Source organism: Miniopterus schreibersii (genome assembly GCF_964146895.1).
Source record: "Miniopterus schreibersii genome assembly, chromosome: 8".
NCBI classification, from domain to species: Eukaryota; Metazoa; Chordata; class Mammalia; order Chiroptera; family Miniopteridae; genus Miniopterus; species Miniopterus schreibersii.
The window spans coordinates 5,044,272-5,063,651 of NC_138109.1; the positions used below are offsets into that span (position 1 = coordinate 5,044,272).

The 19,380-nt window shown below is 47.9% G+C and overlaps 1 protein-coding gene across 1 annotated transcript; it reads left to right on the top strand.

Moving 5' to 3' along the window:
* The first annotated feature begins 843 nt into the window (after nt 1-843).
* Nucleotides 844-18,413, top strand: EXOSC10 (exosome component 10). Its single transcript, XM_081144971.1, has 25 exons — nt 844-987; nt 2,692-2,828; nt 3,478-3,601; nt 4,652-4,753; nt 5,047-5,212; nt 5,372-5,486; nt 6,458-6,533; nt 6,717-6,827; nt 7,038-7,181; nt 7,689-7,879; nt 8,027-8,183; nt 8,348-8,496; nt 8,666-8,716; nt 9,358-9,469; nt 10,818-10,868; nt 10,996-11,074; nt 11,169-11,281; nt 12,958-13,053; nt 13,347-13,421; nt 14,560-14,647; nt 15,640-15,713; nt 16,229-16,397; nt 17,156-17,217; nt 17,637-17,713; nt 18,269-18,413. The coding sequence occupies exons 1-25, from the start codon at nt 862-864 to the stop codon at nt 18,297-18,299; spliced, it is 2,676 nt and encodes an 891-aa protein (XP_081001097.1). The 5' UTR covers nt 844-861; the 3' UTR covers nt 18,300-18,413.
* The last annotated feature ends 967 nt before the right edge of the window (nt 18,414-19,380 follow it).

The following is a 19,380-nucleotide window of genomic DNA, read 5'->3' on the forward strand; positions in this document are numbered from 1 at the left end:
GTTAAAATGAACTAGACGAGGCCTTTGTTCTGCCAGGTACACAAACGGGGGAAAACAGTGAAAAGCAAGTATTCTGTGAATAGGATATTCTGAATAACGATATCAGCTAACATTTATTGAACACTTACTAGGCCAAATGAATTGTATTAAGGGAGTCCCACCCCTGGCCTTGGAGAGCAGATATACCCACTGAGCTTCCCAAATCCATCTCCTGGGCGGCCTAATGGTGTCTCCCTCCTAACAGGAGCTCTTCCAGGCCTTCAGTTAGCAAATGTTTTGAGTCCCCACTATGCGCCTAAACCAGTGGCTGCAGCCATGTAGATGGGGAGGGACGTGTGGCTGGAGGAGCTGCAGGGCGCTGCAGGGAAGTACAAGGAGAGCCCACAGGTGCCTTTTCCAGTGGTCTGCCCACAAAGAAAAGCGATGGGGGCTGGAAGGAGGTGTGGGGTGGCGTGTGGTTCTTCTGTTTTGTCTTTCTAGTCGGGAGGGGTGCCAGCAGACGAGCAGGCTGTTGGAAGTGAACCAGCAGCCAGGGGAAGGGTAAGTGATGCCGAGGAGGGTTACCTGCAGGAGCCAAGGTCAAGAGGGTGAAAGGGTCACGACCCAGAGCTTGGGAGGAGCCGGCTTTAAGTACGAGGATCGCTGGGCCCTCTGGGTCCCACCCTAAATCACGGGGTTGTTGGGATGATAAAATATGAGGTTAAAGAAAAACCTCAACTTCCCTGGGTGGGGAGCTCCGCGCTGACGCCTCCATTCTCACTTCCCAGAGATCAAGCCCCAGGCGGGCGGTCTGCACATGCGCGGGGCGGCGCGAGCAGGTCGCAGGTCGCGTCGGCCCGAGATCCTCTCGCGAGAAGAGCCATGCAGGCCGGGAAAATGGCGCCTCCCAGTCCGGCCGAGTCGAAGGCCCCATCCGCGACGAGTGCGGCCAAGTCCGGCGACGAGATGGTGCTGCCAGGGTTCCCGGACGCAGACAGCTTCGTGAAGGTGAGTTCGCGGGGCTGTGGGGGCAGCGGGAGGCGCCCGCGGCCCGTCGGAAGTAGGCCCGGGCCCTCGCGGCGGCCGCGCGCATCTCGGCGGAGCCCCGGGCGCGCCGCGCTCCGGCCCTCACTTCAGTCCCGGGGGAGGGTGTCTCCCGCGGACCCTGAGGGCCGCCCCGCTCCCCGGGGCCCTCGTTCTCCCAGGGGAAGCCGAGCAGCCCCGAGTGTGGAGAGCCCTCTCCACGGGGGAAAGGGCTTCCTGGTCGCCCTGATGTCCCAGCCCCCCCCGGCCGGAGACACCCCAACCCTCCGGAGGGGCTGGTTCCCGTACCTGCCGCGTCCTCTTCGGCGGCGGGGACGGCACCTCTCCCCTCTCCCGAGCTCCAGGGCCGCATGCTCCCCAAAACCTGGGCTTCATGTCACCCGTTAACGCTGCCACCCAATCTTCCCCCTCTGGGGTACCCCGGAACGTTTCTCCAGTGCCCCCTCGAAGGAACACAGAGGGGGCTCCTTTAAATGCCACTTCAAAGTAGGAACAAACCTAAAAACAGGCGTTTAAACGCCTCAGGCGTGGCTCTTGCAAAACCCATGAAACTAAAATCATTTGTAAGCTAGCGCAACAAATGCCCCCAAATCGCCACTCAGCGTTATATCTGACTCAGTAGTAGTAGATGCTATTATTATTAAGGCGTTTGTTTGGCTGCGACTCGTTCCCGGACCCCTAGCCATGGTCCTGACCGGGGCCGTCCCGCGCCGGGCCGCCGGCTGCCCCACCAGGAGCCGGTCTCCGCTCCCCTTCTCTCTCTCTCCCCTGTCTGTTTCCCACGTTGCCTTCCCACGACCGACCGACCACCTTCTATCTGCAACAGCCGCTGCTGGTTATTTTTCTCATTACCGCACAATCAAAACAGAGGACTGCTTGGCACTAACCGAGCGGTAAACCTAAGTACAGCTGTGGGCTGGTCACCCGAAGGATCCTAGACCATGCTTACATTGTGTTTAGATGCTTACATTGTGTTTACATGCTTACAATTGTGTTTCGATGCTTGCCCAAATGAAAACACGGAAATAAATTCCTGTAGAAAAATCATGGATCTGAAGTGGAGTAGTAATAGTAATAATAGCACTTAATGTGCCAGGCAGGATCCTAAGTGATTTTATTAACTCATTGAATCCTCTCAACAACTCTGTGGTAACTTGCTCAAGATCACAGTTGCCGGGCCAGGCGTGGCTCAGCGGTTGAGCGTTGACCTAGGATCCAGGAGATCGGGATTCGATTCCCAGTCAGGGCCCATGCCCGGGTTGCCGGCTGGATCCCCAGTCGGGAGCGTGCAGGAGGCAGCCGATCAATGACTCTCATCATTGTTGTTTCTATCTCTCCCTCTCCTTTCCTCTCTCTGAAATCAATAAAGATATATTTAAAAAAAAAAAAAAAGATCACAGTTAATAGGTAGCAGAGCCAAGATTCAAACCCAGGCCATTTTGAATACTAGTCATATTATATATATATATGCATTTGTTCTTTCTCCCTTCACTCTCCCAAGATTGTAAGCTCCAGAACTTGTTTTCCTATTCAGCATCATATCCTCAGGGCCTGGAGTAAAATCGGCACTGAATGAGTATTTGTGGGGTCGCATAGCTTCATCATCTGGCGCGATGTGTTATGTGTAGTAGATGTTGAAAGCATGCTTGTTCTTCTGGTTTTTGACAGTTTGCTCTTGGGTCAGTAGTGGCTGTCACCAAGGCATCGGGGGGCCTACCACAGTTTGGCGATGAGTATGATTTTTACCGAAGTTTTCCTGGCTTCCAGGCATTTTGTGAAACACAGGGAGACAGGTTGCTTCAGTGGTAAGTACTAACTACTGTGTTTTTTTCATGTTGAAAGAAATGAATATAATTTCCTGAAATTCATTTTTTCTTATCGTAATTGTCTGTGCTGTAAAGAGCTATGAAATGTAAAAATGAAACAATGGATTATGATTAAGGAAACATTACTTGGTACATTTTTTAGTTAAACTTTTAAAATATATGCACTTTAGTACCTATAGACAATGAATCTTTTTGAATTAATACAGGATTTGAAACCCTGGATTCAAGATTCTCTCACAACTCGCAGTCACAAGTTTTAGCTTTCTAGTAAGTTTTTAGGGCAGATGATAAACACTGATTTTGTCTAGCTGTTGCATGACAGATTTAGAGAATGTTTCAGATTTCATGTTAAAACAATGACTATGGAGGACATTATTTACATAGTATTTTGAATTTTTTAGAATTTAAAGGCAGCTTTAAGGTAATTTTTTCTACTTCAATTAGCAGATGAGTCTTAGCGAAATTTAGTGAATTCCCAAGGCCACACAATGTTTTTAGTAAGTGCAAGTTTTATTAGTTCAATCATAAAATATTGGAAGTAGTCTGGGCCAACCCTTTCGAGCTTTCTCTCAGATTGTAAACAAAGTAATAAAAGTATACAAACTAATCTTGGTTTTCTTGTCCTTAGCATGAGCAAGGTAATGCAGTACCATGGGTGTCGAAGCAACATTAAGGATCGAAGCAAAGTGACTGAGTTGGAGGACAAGTTTGATTTACTAGTTGATACCAATGATGTTATTCTGGAAAGAGTGGTGAGTATTGCACCTTACTCTTAAGGTAACTAACAAATGAAGAGCTTTTGTATTATCAGACTATGAAAAGAAACCCAAGCAACTTAGGAACTGAAAAGGAAGTTTAGCATTTCTTGCCTATAATGTTCCTTTCTTCTAATAGTTGGCTTTTTTCCCAAAAAAGTAACATAATTGTCTTCAAGTATATCTCTTCAAAATATCACTGCCCCGTAGAAGCCTATTTTGTTGTTGTTGTTGTTTGTTTTTTTGGAAGGCTGTTTTTAAAGCGCCTTATTATAAATCTAACTTCCAAATTTGCAAATCTTGTTTGTATTGCAAGAGAAGAGGCCTCTGGATCCAAAGCCCAACCAAAATCTAGTCTATTTTTACTGTCACTCACAGTCTGCTAAACACCCTGACTCGCATGATTGAAAAGATATGCGGATCATTCAATCTAGCTTACTGTCTATGCTGAATTCTACAACAGAACATTATTTACAGAAATACACAGAGATCATCTAAAACAAATCTAGCACTCAACCCTGTGAAAGTCCTACAGATATTTAAATCCTGCTCTCCTATCCCATGAAGTTATGGCTTCCGTAGCCTGAATGCCCACAGATATTTCAGTGGTTTCTCATATTTTATGATTTCACATCCTGCCATTGCTACCATTTGTCATCTGGGTGCACTTCTGTCAGTGGTGCCCTCACTGATACTCCACGTCTGCTGCTTCAGGACAAAGCAGATGAGGACACCCTCAGTCTCACTGTAAATACCATCCTTCTTTGTTTAACTTGTGCAGACTAAGTTCTTTTTAATCATTTTGGTGGACCACGTCATACTGTTCAATCATATTTGAAATTTTGGCCCAATTCAGAACTGTAAAGAGAGTTGAACAAGGGTTAGGAGTGGCTGGTTTCTGTCCTGTCATTGAGCAGATAACGCTTTCATTGTCTGCTCTTACATGTATGTATTGTCACATACAATTCTCTGAATATAGTTCTTAAAACTTTTAGGTAATTAACTCTGTTAACCCTGATGATACTGAGCTATGTCCTCCCCTCGTAGGGCATTTTACTGGATGAAGCCTCGGGTGTGAATAAAAACCAGCCCGTCCTCCCCACAGGACTGCAGGTCCCCACAACAGTAGTGTCCAGCTGGAACCGCAAGGTGAGCGCTGCTTTCAGGTTCACCAGAGCTGCTGTTGCCGGCGCTTGCCCGTTCTCGTTTGCATTTCTGTTCTCATCTGTTGGACGTAGAACTGGCCACTGCCTAACTCAGTCTCATAAACAGACATGCTTTCATCACCCCCTCTTCTCTACTTTGCACCCCCAGTCTCACACACACATTTTTAAGCTAATGGTTCTTGGAATGCTCTTGTCTTGTTGGAAGGCATACATTGGAATTTACTCTTCTAACTTACCAAGTTGCTGTGTTGTGAAGTATTGTATTATTGATCACAGGCAGGAGAGTATAGCAAAAAAACAAAATCTGAAACTTTCCGGCTGCTTCACGCAAAAAACATCATCCGACCTCAGCTTAAATTCCGAGAGAAGATCGACAACTCCAACACTCCATTTCGTCCTAAAATCTTCATCAAGCCCAATGCCCAGAAACCCCTCCCTCAGGGTAAGTAGTGCAAACTCCACCTAACAAAAAGAAAGGGCAAAAGGTCTCCCTCCTACCTTTCCTTCTTCAAAGGGAGCCAGTTAACCCCACCACAACTAGACAAGATGTGAATGTGGCTGCCTCTTTTGTGATGGGTTTTGTCACTGCTTGGGTCTCCAGCACTCTCCAAAGAAAGGCGCGAGTGCCCACAGGATCGTCCTGAGGATTTGGACGTCCCCGCTGCTCTGGCAGATTTCATCCATCAGCAGAGAACCCAGCAGGTGGAGCAGGACATGTAAGTGTTTGCCTGTCTGAACTTTACACCACATTTTCTTATGTCACATTTATCTTTATGCCACACTTGCACTCTGTTTTACTTTTGTAAAATGTGTAAATGGACACACAGAATCGAGGTGATTTTTCACCTTGTCTCCAGAGGGCCTGCACAGCACCATCCTCTGTAACCCTCAGTGCAGCCTGGGAGGTAGCAGTTGCTCCCCTCGCCATTGTACAGATGTAAAAACAGAATTAGAGGTGCTCACTTCGCACAGAACCAGAACTTTGACCCAAGTTTTCTTAAAGTTGTTCTTCCTCCGTACCACTCTGTTGGGTGGGGGGCTCAAACAGTAAGCCAAGGTTCACTAATAAATTCAATAAGAGAAAGGCATTTTTTACTGGCATTATAAAGCATTTTTGAAAACCTTTGCTTAAAACAGACAAAAGGACTTTGTCCTCAGAATAAAGACACGAGGTGCTGAAAGCTTCGTTAGTCTCTTTCACACATAAAGTCAGTCTGTCTGCACATTCCTTCAGCCCCAGCTCTCCGTTCTGAGGCCACTGGGTAAGTGCTAAGGCCCTGCCCTCAAGGAACCCAGAGACTTGGGGTTTTTATACAATCAGATGATGGAGGGAAAGAAAAAAGACATCATTTGATACACAATCATGCTTGCCCCACCCTCTCTTCCCTCACAACCTTGTTATTCAAAACCACAGGGAATTGGAGAGCTCCCATTTCCACAGCCACAGCACCCCCATGCAGTTCTGCTCAGATCTTTATGGTAGATTTTTAGTTATCCTACTTTAAGGGCAAGCAACACCTGATTTTTTTTATGCACTTGAATTATCATTGAAATAATATTGCTTTTTATAGAGAGAAAACATTTTCACAGAAGTCTTTACTCATTTGTTTTTATACATTGGATTAAAGCAATTTTTCCTCGAACCTTGGAATTAATCAAAAAGATTGTTTTTGTTTTATTTATTCAGGTTTGCACATCCTTATCAATACGAACTAGATCACTTCACTCCACCAGATTCAGTCCTTCAGAAGCCACAACCCCAGGTTAGCACCCAACTTACTTTATGGGTGGTATCTAAGTAGCCCAGGAAGATTCGAATGCCTGCCTTAGTTGGTTTAATTTTGGCTTTCCCTAAATGTCTTTAAAGTAGTGCTCTTAATCCCTGGTGTGCCTTAGTGAAGGGTGATGCCTCATATTCCTCCCTTCCCCCGGACTTTGTGGCCCAGTGGTACAGGCCTGTGGGAGAGACGCCCTGCCATTTTGTATCTTCCCTGGATGACCTGGTGGAACTCAGCGAAAAGCTCCTGCGTTGTCAAGAGTTTGCTGTAGACTTGGAGGTAACTTGTGAATGACTTGGAGTGAAATTTTTACATTTTCTGTGAGTTCACCTACTCGAGAAATATAAAATTAAAACTAACGTAAATCTACTTTTTGGTAAAAAGTAATTAATCTTACAACTTTGTTTCATAACTAACTTTTCAAAATCACTAGAGGAACACCTCATAAATTCCATTTTTCCTGTTCTCCCTTCTTCCCGTGTGTTTCAGCACCACTCTTACAGGAGCTTCCTAGGGCTGACCTGCCTCATGCAGATTTCCACCCGGACAGAAGACTTCATTGTTGACACCCTGGAGCTGCGGAGTGACATGTACATTCTCAACGAGAGCCTCACAGACCCAGCTATTGTCAAGGTCAGCCGGCCTCTTTCAGCTCTTGCCTGTGAGCACAAGATTTACATGCTTTTCAGTTTACTATTTCATTATTTCAACACAGACCCAATAAAACCAAGAGAAATCTGTAATTTCCTACACTAGGGTACCACACGCTAAACTGCTTTTGTTTCTAAACCTCTGTTAGAACAGCTAAGACTTAGCTCATTACCACCCAGAAAAATGTTAAATCATTTTAATGACTACTGCAATGAGCCTGTGCCATCAAGATTGTGTGAACTTAATGACTACCCTTGAAGCAAGTAGAGCTGCTTTCTTAGAATCATTGGCTGTTAGCAGACTGTAGGAGCGTGCAATTAGGAGTGTGGAAGGCTGGGGCCCAAATTAAAAGAAGCATTTAGAACTCAGCCCATCTTAATCTTCCTCTGGCTTCTAACTGCAGTGTTCTAATAACCTGGAGGCAGAGTTCACTTCAGAGCACAGTGGCCTTTCACACAGTGTACTGCCTGACTCCGGTTTTGTCTTCAGGTCTTCCATGGTGCTGATTCAGACATAGAATGGCTGCAGAAAGACTTTGGGCTGTACGTAGTGAACATGTTCGATACACATCAGGCAGCACGCCTTCTCAACCTGGGCAGGCACTCGCTCGACCATCTGCTGAAACACTACTGCAACGTGGAATCGAACAAGCAGTACCAGCTGGCTGATTGGAGAATACGGTCAGTTTGCTCTTGACAAGGAAATATGGGTGCAGAAGAAAGTGTGGATGTTCATTAACCTGAGCCAAGTGAGCCTTAGCATGCACAGAGTAAACAAATTGCTGCTCCTAAGGAAATTAGTGAAAGTTTCCTCTGTTGCCATTCTAGACCTCTGCCCGAGGAAATGCTCAACTACGCCCGAGATGACACCCATTACTTGCTTTACATCTATGATAAAATGAGGCTGGAACTGTGGGAGCGAGGCAACGGGCAGCCCGTTCAGTTGCAGGTGGTGTGGCAGCGGAGCAGGGATATCTGCCTCAAGGTAAAACCTCCCCGGCCCTGCAAACCTGGACACTCCCTCCCTTTCTGACGAGCTCCTAGTTCTTCCCTTTGCTCTTTACGTTTATTAAGAGAGCCAAATGTTTGAAGAGCCCAGGGCACAATTTTTATGCACTTTGATCTAGAATATTCCGTAACACTTTGCAGAAATTCATCAAACCTATTTTCACGGATGAGTCCTACCTTGAACTATACAGGAAGCAAAAGAAGCATCTCAACACACAGCAGCTGACGGCCTTCCAGCTGCTGTTTGCCTGGAGGGACAAAACGGCCCGGAGGGAAGATGAAAGCTATGGGTAAGGGATGGGTCTCAGTGCTTCTCAGACCGAGCAGGCTGGTAACAAGGAAACGGTGGGCTTTCCCCTTTGCCAGGAACGCTGGTTACGCTTTCTCCTGGGTTATAGCATTTAACGGAACTTGCTGGCTGAATTTAGTGTAATTCTCCCATCGTGTGTTTTGTTCCAGATATGTCCTGCCAAACCACATGATGCTGAAGATAGCCGAAGAGCTGCCTAAGTGAGTCTAAGAACTGATTAGCGTGCTCTGGCTTTCTCAGTAGAGAAATTCTTTCCTTCAAAAGCAGCTTCTGTGACTATTATTCCCCCCAGGCTGACTCAGAGGAGATTAGCACTCTGAGGAAGTGGCCAGGTTCAAGGAATTTGGTTTCTGCCCCCGGGCTGCCGTTCAGGAACTGAAACTTCTGAACTAGTGCTTTTCAATGGTTATACCTTATGTTGAGTCCAGTGTAAGCCTCTGAGCCTGTGGCATCGGCATCCATTTTCAAGAGATTCCCTCATCTGCACTTTCTTCCAAACTAAGGCATCTCGTAGTTTTAAATGTTTTATGATGTTAATTGAAGTATGAGCACAGAATCTAAATTCATAATCTTCTGTTTACCCGCTGCAGAATTGCAGATCAGCAGAGCTGTGGCCCTTCTCCAGCTCTCCCTGTTAGCGGGAGGCAGGCTGTGAGGGCCTACTCAGAGCTCAGTGCAGTAGAGCGTGTGGGAGCGGCTGCCCGGCTGCCTAGGCGTGAATGTGTCACCTTAGTTTCCCGCTTTGCCGTGGAGCTCTGGCCCTACTTGATCAGTGTTGTTGTCTGGAAGCCTTTGAGGGCTGTGTTTCTAAGTCATGAGCTACATGTGTTTTTGTCTTCAGGGAGCCTCAGGGCATCATAGCTTGCTGCAACCCTGTACCGCCTCTTGTACGGCAGCAGATCAACGAAATGCATCTTCTAATCCAGCAGGCTCGAGACATGCCCCTGCTCAAGGTAGGAAGCCCTTCTGCTAAAGGTTCCCAGCTCAGCTGGCCTGTTCCGCCTGTTAGCGTCTTACTCCTTGGAGTCTCCTACATGCAAGATCTGCTCTCCATTCTAAAAAACTCAAGGAAATAACGGGGCTTAGGAAACCTGGTGGGTGTGTCTTCTTTATGATAGTCACAGGTAAAGCTTATCCTTAAAGCTTATCCTTATGACCTTATTTTTCATAATCTAACAGCAAGTAATGTCTAGTGACTAGGCTGGTCACCTGTTCAGAGGGAGTTAACCTGGTAGAATAAAATGGAGTGGGGATCTCAGGTCAGGGAGCTCAGATGTGAGTGGTCGTGCCCTGATGAGTGTGGCGGCCACAGAAACGGAAAGGAAAGGACAGGTACAAGAAGCACCGTCAGAAGAAAAGCTTGCTGCTGAAAATGGCTGCATTTCTCTTTGAGCGCTGCACTGAGTACTGCAGAGGCATTATCTGAATGGCAGGTGGATTTGGAGATAATGAAAGTGGAGTCAAAGACAGCTCACGCCAAGTATAAAGCCTAGGTGGCTAGGAAGATATGCGAACCTTGGGTAGAAATGAAGGATTTAGAAAGAGCTACTTTTGTGAAGGAGATCCTAAAGTTTAGACAAATGTAGATGAAAGCAGGAAATCCAACCAAAAGTACAGCTCCACGTGTCTAAGTGTGTGTGTGCTGGTCAGGCACCGGTGCACCAGCATGCATCTGTGTGTGTGTGCTCCTCAGGTCCCAGTACACCAGCAAGCATCTGTGTGTGTGTGTGTTGCTCAGGTACCAGTGCACCAGCGAACATCTGTGTGTGCTCCTAGGTCAGTGATACGTGTTCAGGTAGATTTGCATGTTTGATTTGTGTTGTATTAGGACAATTTTTAATGTATTGCCTCAGTAGCATTATCAATATGTGCTAAGTCATGTTTGTAATTTTTTGGAAGATATTTGATTCAGGAAGACTTAAAATCAGCCCCCTTGAAGTGAAAAAGAAGACGCTCTGAGGATAAACACATTTGCAGTCTTCATGTTAAAATATCTTAGCTCCATAGTTTGTCTAAGAAAAGAGAGAAACCCTGGTTACTAGAGGAGGATCTTTTTCAGGCTCTTTGGAATCCTGTACTGTGCCTAGTCATGATAAAGGCTTGTATTCTTTCATTCTACAGATAATTAATGAGCACTCGGTAAATACAGTGCCAGGCGCTGGGACGGATGAAGGGCTGAAAGAAAACCTCTGCTCTTGAAAAAGACAATCTAGTGAAGGGCCACAGTCTGTGCTGAGGAACAAATGTGTGTGTCATCAAGTTCAGGCAACTTTCTCACTTCTCTTTGTTCTTGTTCTGTAGTCTGAAGTTGGGGCTGGAGTGAAGAAGAGTGGACCACTGCCCAACCCTGAGGTACAGTAATGTCTGCTGTCTCTTCCTTTGGGAACATAGCAGTCCAGGCCAGTGCCTCGCACTGCGGTGGAGCTCCTGCGTGCTTGCAGGTGCTTCATTGCAACCTTTTGGTTTCTTTTTGATGCAGAGATTGGAGAATGTTCTCTTTGGACCCCATGACTGCTCCCACGCCCCTTTAGATGGCTATCCTATCACCCCAACCAATGGTAATGGCGAGGCCTCTGGAGCCCTGGCAAGGCTGGGAAACTGTCTGGTACACAACCCAGTAGGCTTTGACCGTGCTGACTTCCGTCCCTCTAGGGCCCGTGCCAGTGCAGAAACAGGCAAGCCTCTTCCCTGACGGGAGAGGTGAGGACGGGGCATTGCTGGATTCCAAATGCCTCATCGCTACCGCTGTCATCACATTGTTCAACGTGAGTAATACAGACACACAGCGAGGTGATATACACCAGAGATTTATGGGGGCTTTATGCCTGGAGGGCTGCTCCCACCTCTGAGACTAATGCCAAAAGTAAAACCTGGCAGCAGTGGGATAGGCATGGAGGCAGATCGCGAAGTAGTTTTGCTCCTCTCAACATGGGGGTCCGTGAGAAGTGGACAGAGAATTCTCTATGAGATCCGTGTGAAGAAATCCTCAGGGAAGAATTGGCATCTTGATACTAATGCCTGGCAGGGAGGAGGGCGTGGGCCAGTGATACACAGCGAGACTATTTCTGTACAGCCGCTCAATTTCTGGAGGGACGGAGTGAGCTCTCTGATGAATGGTAGGGCTTGTCCTGCATAACCTCCCTGACTAGTGTCAGCCCATCCATGTGTGCGGTGGATGCAAAAGAGAAAACTTTGACAAGCTTTTCTCTACACTGGCTAATTAGACATGGGGAAGAGCAGGATAGGCAGGCACCAGTCAGTGAAATGAAATTCATTTCCTGTTCCAGAAAGAGGCTGAGTAATGGTGGGTAGTGACTCCGTTCAGCCTGCAGACAGTATGGCCAGGCTCTGCCCCTGGCACATGGTTTGGGCTGTGACAGCTTATCCCAGTCTGTCCCACCCAGCAGGCTCCTCGTTACTGCCAGTGACTTGACTACAGGTTCTTTGCAAAAGGAAGACCAAGGTGTGTTTGTTCAGGGTGGACGGTCACAGAAATGAGCAGGGGTGAGAGGGTAAAACTGCTGCAGACAGCAGGTGTGGCAGGAAGGGAATATCACCACTTCTAGAAAGAAAGAGCCAAGAAAGAGAAGCATGGTTCTGTCTACTTAGGTAGAGACAGGTTCCAGGCTCAGCAGATGTTCCAATGACAAAGGCTGAGGGTGCGGTAGGTTTCAGGATTACCGCTCACAGCCATGCCGTCACACTGGGATGCTGGGCCAAAGCCTGCCTGCAGAGCCTACTGCCTGGGAGTCAACTTTCTGTGTCCCTTAATTATGTAAGTTTAGATCAGGTCTTGCTTCAGTAATTCATGAGGAAAGAAGTCTGGAAGTTTTAGCTGACCACAGAGTTAGTGAGCTGGCAAGGTGGCGAGGCAGCCAAGAATGTGAGCAAGGACTTTCCGCTGTGGGCACATGGAGGTGCCCCACTCAGGCTAAGGAGGCTCTGTGGAGGGGACTAGCTACACGGTAAGCAAAAGGGTGACACACTTTTTAGGAACCCACTTGGAAGCAACAGTCTGTTGCATAATGTCATTGATTACTTGTAATGGTTCATAATTTTTTTTAAAGGTTTACAATTACAAATTTTAGATAAGTGTTAGGTTACAATCTGAAGTTCGAGGGTAGACAGACCCGGGTTTAAACCTTTGTTTTCTCCCTATTAGCTCTAAGGCCCTGGAAGACTTTCTTAACCTCTGCAAGCCTCAGTTTTCTCACCTGTAAGATGGTGACAATAATGCCATGTCGTAGGTTGTAAGGGCATAGCGAGGTTCACTGGTTTACTGACTGCATTAAACACCCTGCAGTGTGCTGTTATAGGCTAGATTAGTGCCTTATACATGGAGGGACTTATAGACATTTGCCAGTGTCATCATTCTCTTGCTTGCATCTCAATGTCACAAAACACATCCGGCTATAAGTGACTATTTTCTGTGTTTCTGCAGGAACCTAGTGCCGAAGAAAATGGGAAGGGTTCATTAACAGTTGCACAGAAGAAAGCCCAGAACATAATGGAGTCCTTTGAAAATCCGTTTAGGATGGTGAGTAATAGTGTGTTAGAGCTGACAGTGTGTTTGCCTGGAAAGGAAATGGGGTCTTCAGGGAGAGTACAGGGTGTCGGTTGTCCCTGGTTTCCAGGTGGGGAGTCAAGGTCTCCTGAGACGAAACCAATAGCAATACCTCATTTGAGTGCCAGTGACCTGTCGCCAGGTTGATGCTTTGAGTTGAGGCCTCCTGAAATGAAACCAACCAGAAATCCCCTCTGGGTAGCCTGAAGTCTGGGTCCAGATTCCATTTCTTTTAGCACTTAACACGACTGTTTCCGTCTCTCCAGTTTCTGCCTTCACTAGAACACCATGCTCACATTTCTCAGGCAGCAAAGTTCGATCCGTCGTCAAAAATCTATGAAGTAAGTGGATTTGTCATCCTTTCTAAGACTGACTTTCTAAGAAAGGGAAATTCCTTATTTATTTAAACCAGGTTCCTGTTTTAAACAAGCCCATCTTCGAACCCCCTGAAAATGAATGAAAAGCCCTTTGTATACAAGCAGTGTTTCCAGAGAGAGGGGCCAGAACTTAATCCGGTTCTCAGGAGCATTTGGGAAAACCTTTTAAAAAACAGGTCTTTGGGGGGTTTTTGTTTTTTTCTTTTTGTTTTTTAAATTGAGGTTTAATTTACATGTAGTAAAGGGCACAAGTGTTAAATGTTCAACTTGATGCATTTTTATGTGTGAATATTAATTTAAGGCTCTGAAAGGTGACAGCTTAAATTTTAAAACACTCTGTTTTGTATTGTTTGGTTTGTTTTTAACAGCATTATGAATAAGAATAAGAAAGCACCTTCCCTGGATCCCCATGAGATGTTCCTGGGAGCCAGCGTGTTAATTAAAAGCCTTCTTCCTCCCTGCAGGAAGTACCTGCTCTGATCAGATGGGTGGCCTGGCTCCCTCTGCTCACCAGCACCGCCCGAGAATCAGGCCAAACCCTGATGGGCCTCAGCCCTGTCGCTGGTGGTTAACTTGTTGTTTTTAGAAATGGGGAGTCAGGCGGAGGTTTTGCCTTCACTCCTCTTTCCCCCACTGGGTGTGGCACATTCGACAACCACACATCCCTTACCGTGCTTACATCTACTGCCACCTAGATGTGTTCTAATGCCACAGGTACATGTGCTGTCACAGAGAAGCACATCAGGCTTGCAGAAGTCCTGCCTTGATTCCAGCTCCACCGTTTACTAACCGTGCGTGGCCCTTCAGACAAGTTACTTAGCTTCTCTGAGCCTGTTGTTCCCAGGATTATGGAAGGGATTGAATGATGATATGAAAGCATCGGGCCCAGTGCCTGGAACAGTTGTACCTTGTCCTTCTTAATAAGTATTATAAATAAAGCCAGCATGAGATTTTATTTTTTGTGTCATCAGATTTGGAATTTATGACTTAGAATGTGTGTAGTTACTAGGCCAGCATGCTCTGCACCGCCTCATTAAAAAAATAAAGCATTCCTAGGTGACTGAGTTTTGGAGTTTTTTTGTTTTGTTTGTTTTCATTATAGATCAGCAACCGTTGGAAGCTGGCAAGCCAGGTACAGGTACAAAAAGAATCTAAAGAAACTGCCAAGAAGAAGGCAGCTGAGCAAACAGGTAGCATTCACTTCCTTGTAAACTCAGCCAGTCAAATGTGTTTGTTAAAGAGTGGCCCCGGTGCATCATTGTGTTTATTCAGTCATTCAACAAAGTGCCAGATACAGCAGTGAACAAGAGACACGGTGCCACCCCGGGGAGCTTGCCTTCTGCTGAGGGACAGTGGACAGTAACCCCTCAATGTATGTTCTGTCAGACGGCAGTAGGCATTACGCAGAGAGAGGTAGGAGGTGCTGGGGTGGTGAAGCTGAGGGGATGTGGGAGAGAGGCAGGGGTGAGGAAGGGGCAGCAGGGCCCGAGGTGAGGGCTTTGTGGGCACTCCCGGTGAGCTGGGCAGCCCTGGAGGGCTGTGAGCAGAAGACTGAGCTGACCGACACTTTAGAAAGGCACTCTGGCCGCTGTGCAGGGCACAGAGTGTAGAGGGCAGGGGCGGGAGCCCAGGGAGGGGACATGCTGGCGTCCAGGTGACGGGGTGCTGGCTGCACAGCATGGCAGCAGAGAGGTGGTGGGAGCTGTCAGAACTGGGCGTTCCTGAGGTAGAGGCCACAGCGTTTGGTGACCAGTCGCATGTGCTGTGTGAGGGAAAGGAAGAAACTGTGGGTACAAGAGGGTTTTGTCCTGAGCAGCCAGAAAGGTGGGGTCACCATCGAGAAGAGACTACAGAGGGAGCCCATTTGATGCCGAAGAGGTTTTGGTTCTGGTCCTTGACATGCTGTGGTTGAGATTCCTATTAAATGTCCTCAGAGGTGTCAAATAGGCCTTTGGTGTTGGGTTTGGGTTCTTGGGAGAGGAGCAGGTCTGGGGGGTCTTTGTCAGATTGAGAACGAGGTGGCCATCCCCCAGAGACTGGGGAGGGAGGCGGAACCAGCCAAGGAGCCCGAGCAGCAGGGAGGGCACCCTCCCCTGGTAACCACTGTGGACAGTCAGTCAGGGGAGCATGGAGCCCTGGCTGCTGTGGTCAGCAGCTCCATAGACAGTTCTCTCTCTTGCAGCTGCCCGGGACCAGGCCAACGAAGAGTGCAAAGCGGCGGCGGAGCAGGCCGTGTCTGTCCGGCGGCAGGCTGCCGTACGTGTTGGCTTTTCTGCTTTTCCTGTGGAGGAACGAGATGCCCCCGGTCACTGTCAGGATTTTCCTCGAATATCGGGCGGGCTTACCCTGTGCTGCAAACTAAACGCTCTTGTCTTTGTGGTGCCTTTTGGCTTGCCCATTAGTGCCTGCCTCGTTTTCCCTCCAAAAGGTTACACTGTAGCTCTCAGGTGGTTTCCTCCACTGTGTTTATGTAATAGGCCATGCCACCTGAGAAGCCATGGGCAGGCATTGAAGCTGGCAGTGTTCTCTGCCTTAGTAAATACTCTCCCTCACCCCAGAGTACTCAGGAAGGCTTGACCCCCACCTTCCTTAAATGGCCTGGTGTCGGTCTCTGCGCAGACTCCCAGCCTTCACCCCCCTCCCTATCATTGATCGATCCTTCCAGCACCGCAGGTACCTCAGTCCCCAGCGGTGTGCTCACAGCTCAGGCCCACGGCGTTGCCTCCTCATGTACCTCCGTCTTCCTTCCCATGGGTGTGTTCCACCTACAGCTTGAAAACGCTGCCAAAAAGAGAGAGCGAGCAATGAATGACCCAAGGACCACAGAACAGAAACAGGAGAAGAAACGACTCAAAGTTGCCAAGCCGAAAGACCCAGATCCGCCAGAAAAAGATTTTACCCCTTACGACTACAGCAAGTCAGACTTCAAGGCTTTTGCTGGTGAGGCAAATCTGTTGCCCCGTTAGATGTGTCCATGTTGGGTGGAAGGCGGCTGTAAAGAAAGAGCACAACACACGCACACACTAAGCCCTGCTCAGGCCACGCACCAACCCAGACTTAGTAGAGCGATCAGAGAAACAGCAGTGACCGGACAGAAACCCACCACCCTCGACTGCCGCCAGAGCTAACTGGCACCAGCCACTGAAGGGGTTTAGCAAGAAGGATCCATTCTAATGTGGCTGCACCCTGCCTCACAATAGCTGTGCCCAAAAACTGTTCCTCACAGACGTACACACAGAGGAAAGATTTTACTGACAAAACCTGATGCCCATGAGGTGAAGCTCAGGTTGGTTCCCAGGCCTGTGAGAGCCCATCTATTTTGAGGGGCTATAGGTGGTATTCCTGACTCTATCAGTCCCAGCCAGCATGTCCCTTTGAAGAGAGAAAAGGCAGGGCAGGGCAGTCACCTCAGCCCAGGTTATCAACAGGTGCTCCATCCATCAGACAGACCAGAGCGGGTTTCCTTGATGTAAAAGTGGCCAGTGTTTTAACACCCTGACTGCTGAGAGCAGGTCTGTGGGAAATGAGCCTGGTTACCTGGCTGCCCTTAGCTACTGGGAACATGACCTGTGATTTACATCAGCCGAGCCCCTCCTCGCAAAGGGTAGCAGACTGACAGCCCGCACTCCCAGGTGTGCGAGCAGCCCGGAAGTCGCCTGGTGTGTGACCTCGTTCACGTGGCCGCTCTTCCCTTCCAGGAGGCGGCAAATCCAGACCTCCTTCCCAGTTTGATCCAAACAAGCAGACCCCACCTGGCAAGGTAAGAAATACACTTGAGGTTTCTAGCGGGTGCATGGTGCTTGTTTTTTCACCTCTTCTGTCGCTGGGAAGATGGGTTCATCCAGGAACCCTTTTATGTACCTTTTCCCTCACCTTCCTTCCTCCGAAGCACTGACAGTACACACCAGTAACTCCAGCAATTAAAAAAATGTAAGAGACTATAAAGGCTGGTATATGGTTTTAAAGGGTGTTTTTTTGTGTTTGCTACCATGGGAATTACAGCTGTAGGCCAAAAACACTCCTTCTGGTGCCAGCACAAGCCTGCATTTGCCCCGAGTGGGTGTTGGTGCCAGGCAGCCAAACGGGGCTGAGAGTTTGGCATGTGGAACGTGAGGCTGTGAGGAGCCCTCCGGTTCCTGTATTAGCTCATCCTGTCTTCTGTGCTGCTTACCTTTTCAGAAATGTCTTGCGGCCAAAAAACTTAAACAGTCAATGGGAAACAAGAGCATGTCCTTTCCAACTGGCAAGTCGGACAGGTACGTGGCAGAGGGCTCAACGGAAGGACACTCAGAGCGCCTCTCAGCACCAAGCCCCTCTTTGACTTTGGGAAAACAGATGGGCAGAGGGGAGGTGATTGTGGGGAGCTACGTATCAGTCTCAGCCACTTTGTCCCCGGGCCCACACTCCAGTCCTCCTCAGCTCTCTGTTGCCAGTTTCCCAGGGTCACCTCAGAGCAGATAGCGTTGAGGTTTTCCCAGGCGAGCCTGTTTCTGAGAGGAGAAGAAAACACCCAGCTGCGGGTTATCTCTGCTGTAGATTTAAATCCTGGCACCTGGAGCAGGCCCTGAGCTCAGAGGGCCCGCCCTGGGGTGTAGCGTGATGAGGAAGGAACCCACCTTTAGGTCTTGGTCAGCTCAGCCAACACTGCCCCGGCCCACACACTCTGGGGGTGGGGCCTTGCTGCCCTGCTCCCTTCTCCAGGACGCCAGGCACGCTCTTCCCCCTCAGTTCTGCAGCATTTCATACACCGGCTGGGAGCAAACATCCGCCCAGAATGGAAGAAGTAACTTGTTTTCATACTGTCTCCGCAGGGGCTTCAGGCACAACTGGCCAAAGAGATAGTGCTGGACGAGACCCTTGGGATCCCCAGTGGACTGGAAGCACCAAATGGTGGTGCTGGTTTTGTACAGACTTATTTTTAAACCATTAAAAATAATTCTTACTGGAAGAAAACGGGTTCCTGCCTTTTCTTTTGCTATCACCACAGCATTGGCAGGAGGGGCAGGTCCCAACCTGCTCAGATCACCACCTTCAGCCTCTGTGGGTAAGTATGCCCTTCGGGGCTGCTGCGATTTCCGGAGAAATCCAGAACCACCCCCACGGAGGAACTCGGGTGACTCCCCCGTGACTCAGCAAAGGGCAGCGTCCCAAGGCAGGGAGCACCATCCTCACCTGACTCCGTGCCAGGAGGGTCCCAGGGGCCATTTTTCTCTTCATACACCTCCAGCGAAGGCGAAGGAGGCCAAGTGGGGAGAATGCCAACGGGGGGGGGGAGCTGGCAGGTGAGTCAGAGCCAAGGAGGCGTCTGGGGCCTGGTCCTCCCCTGTTCCTTCCTCTTTTGTTTTTTGGTTGGGTGGGTGGGTGGGTTTTTTAAATAAATAAAAACATTTTATTTGAACCAATCAATTCCTATAATCAGGAATATGGGATATACTGGACTATGTTAAAAACCAGGTCTTGGCCCTGTCTGAGTAGTTCAGTTGGTTAGAGTGACATCCTGATATGCCAAGGTTGTGGGTTTCTTTTGTTTGTTTTTAACTTTGTTTTTTCCCAATTATGAAATCATAACATTCATTATAGGAAATGAAGAAAACAGGAAAATGCAAAGAAGATTAAATTAGCTATAATCCTACCACACGGAGATAACTTCTAACATTTCGGTATAAAGACTTTTTACTGTGTGTGTATTAACAAACTTGGATTTCTGTTTCTATTGGGCTTCTTTACCTTTAAAGAGTCTTTCTCATTCTAAAATGGGTTTTAGCTAACCCACATTATTAAACATACAGGTTTCTAGTTTTGTACTTTTAAAATAATGCAGCATGGAACTTGTATAAGTTAGTGGTCCAGGCTCCAGTGACCTCTTTAGGAGTCCATTTGGTTTCATCCTGAGATGGGCAATTAGATCAATAAAGCATAGAAT

What these genes read in the sequence shown, in the direction of transcription:
- EXOSC10 (XM_081144971.1), top strand. Translation starts at nt 862, where the DNA reads ATGCAGGCCGGGAAAATGGCGCCTCCCAGTCCGGCCGAGTCGAAGGCC. An exon ending in GAAGGCAGCTGAGCAAACAG is followed by an intron (nt 14,648 to 15,639) that starts GTAGCATTCACT and finishes TCTCTCTTGCAG; the next exon opens with CTGCCCGGGACCAGGCCAAC. An exon ending in CCAACTGGCAAGTCGGACAG is followed by an intron (nt 17,714 to 18,268) that starts GTACGTGGCAGA and finishes CTGTCTCCGCAG; the next exon opens with GGGCTTCAGGCACAACTGGC.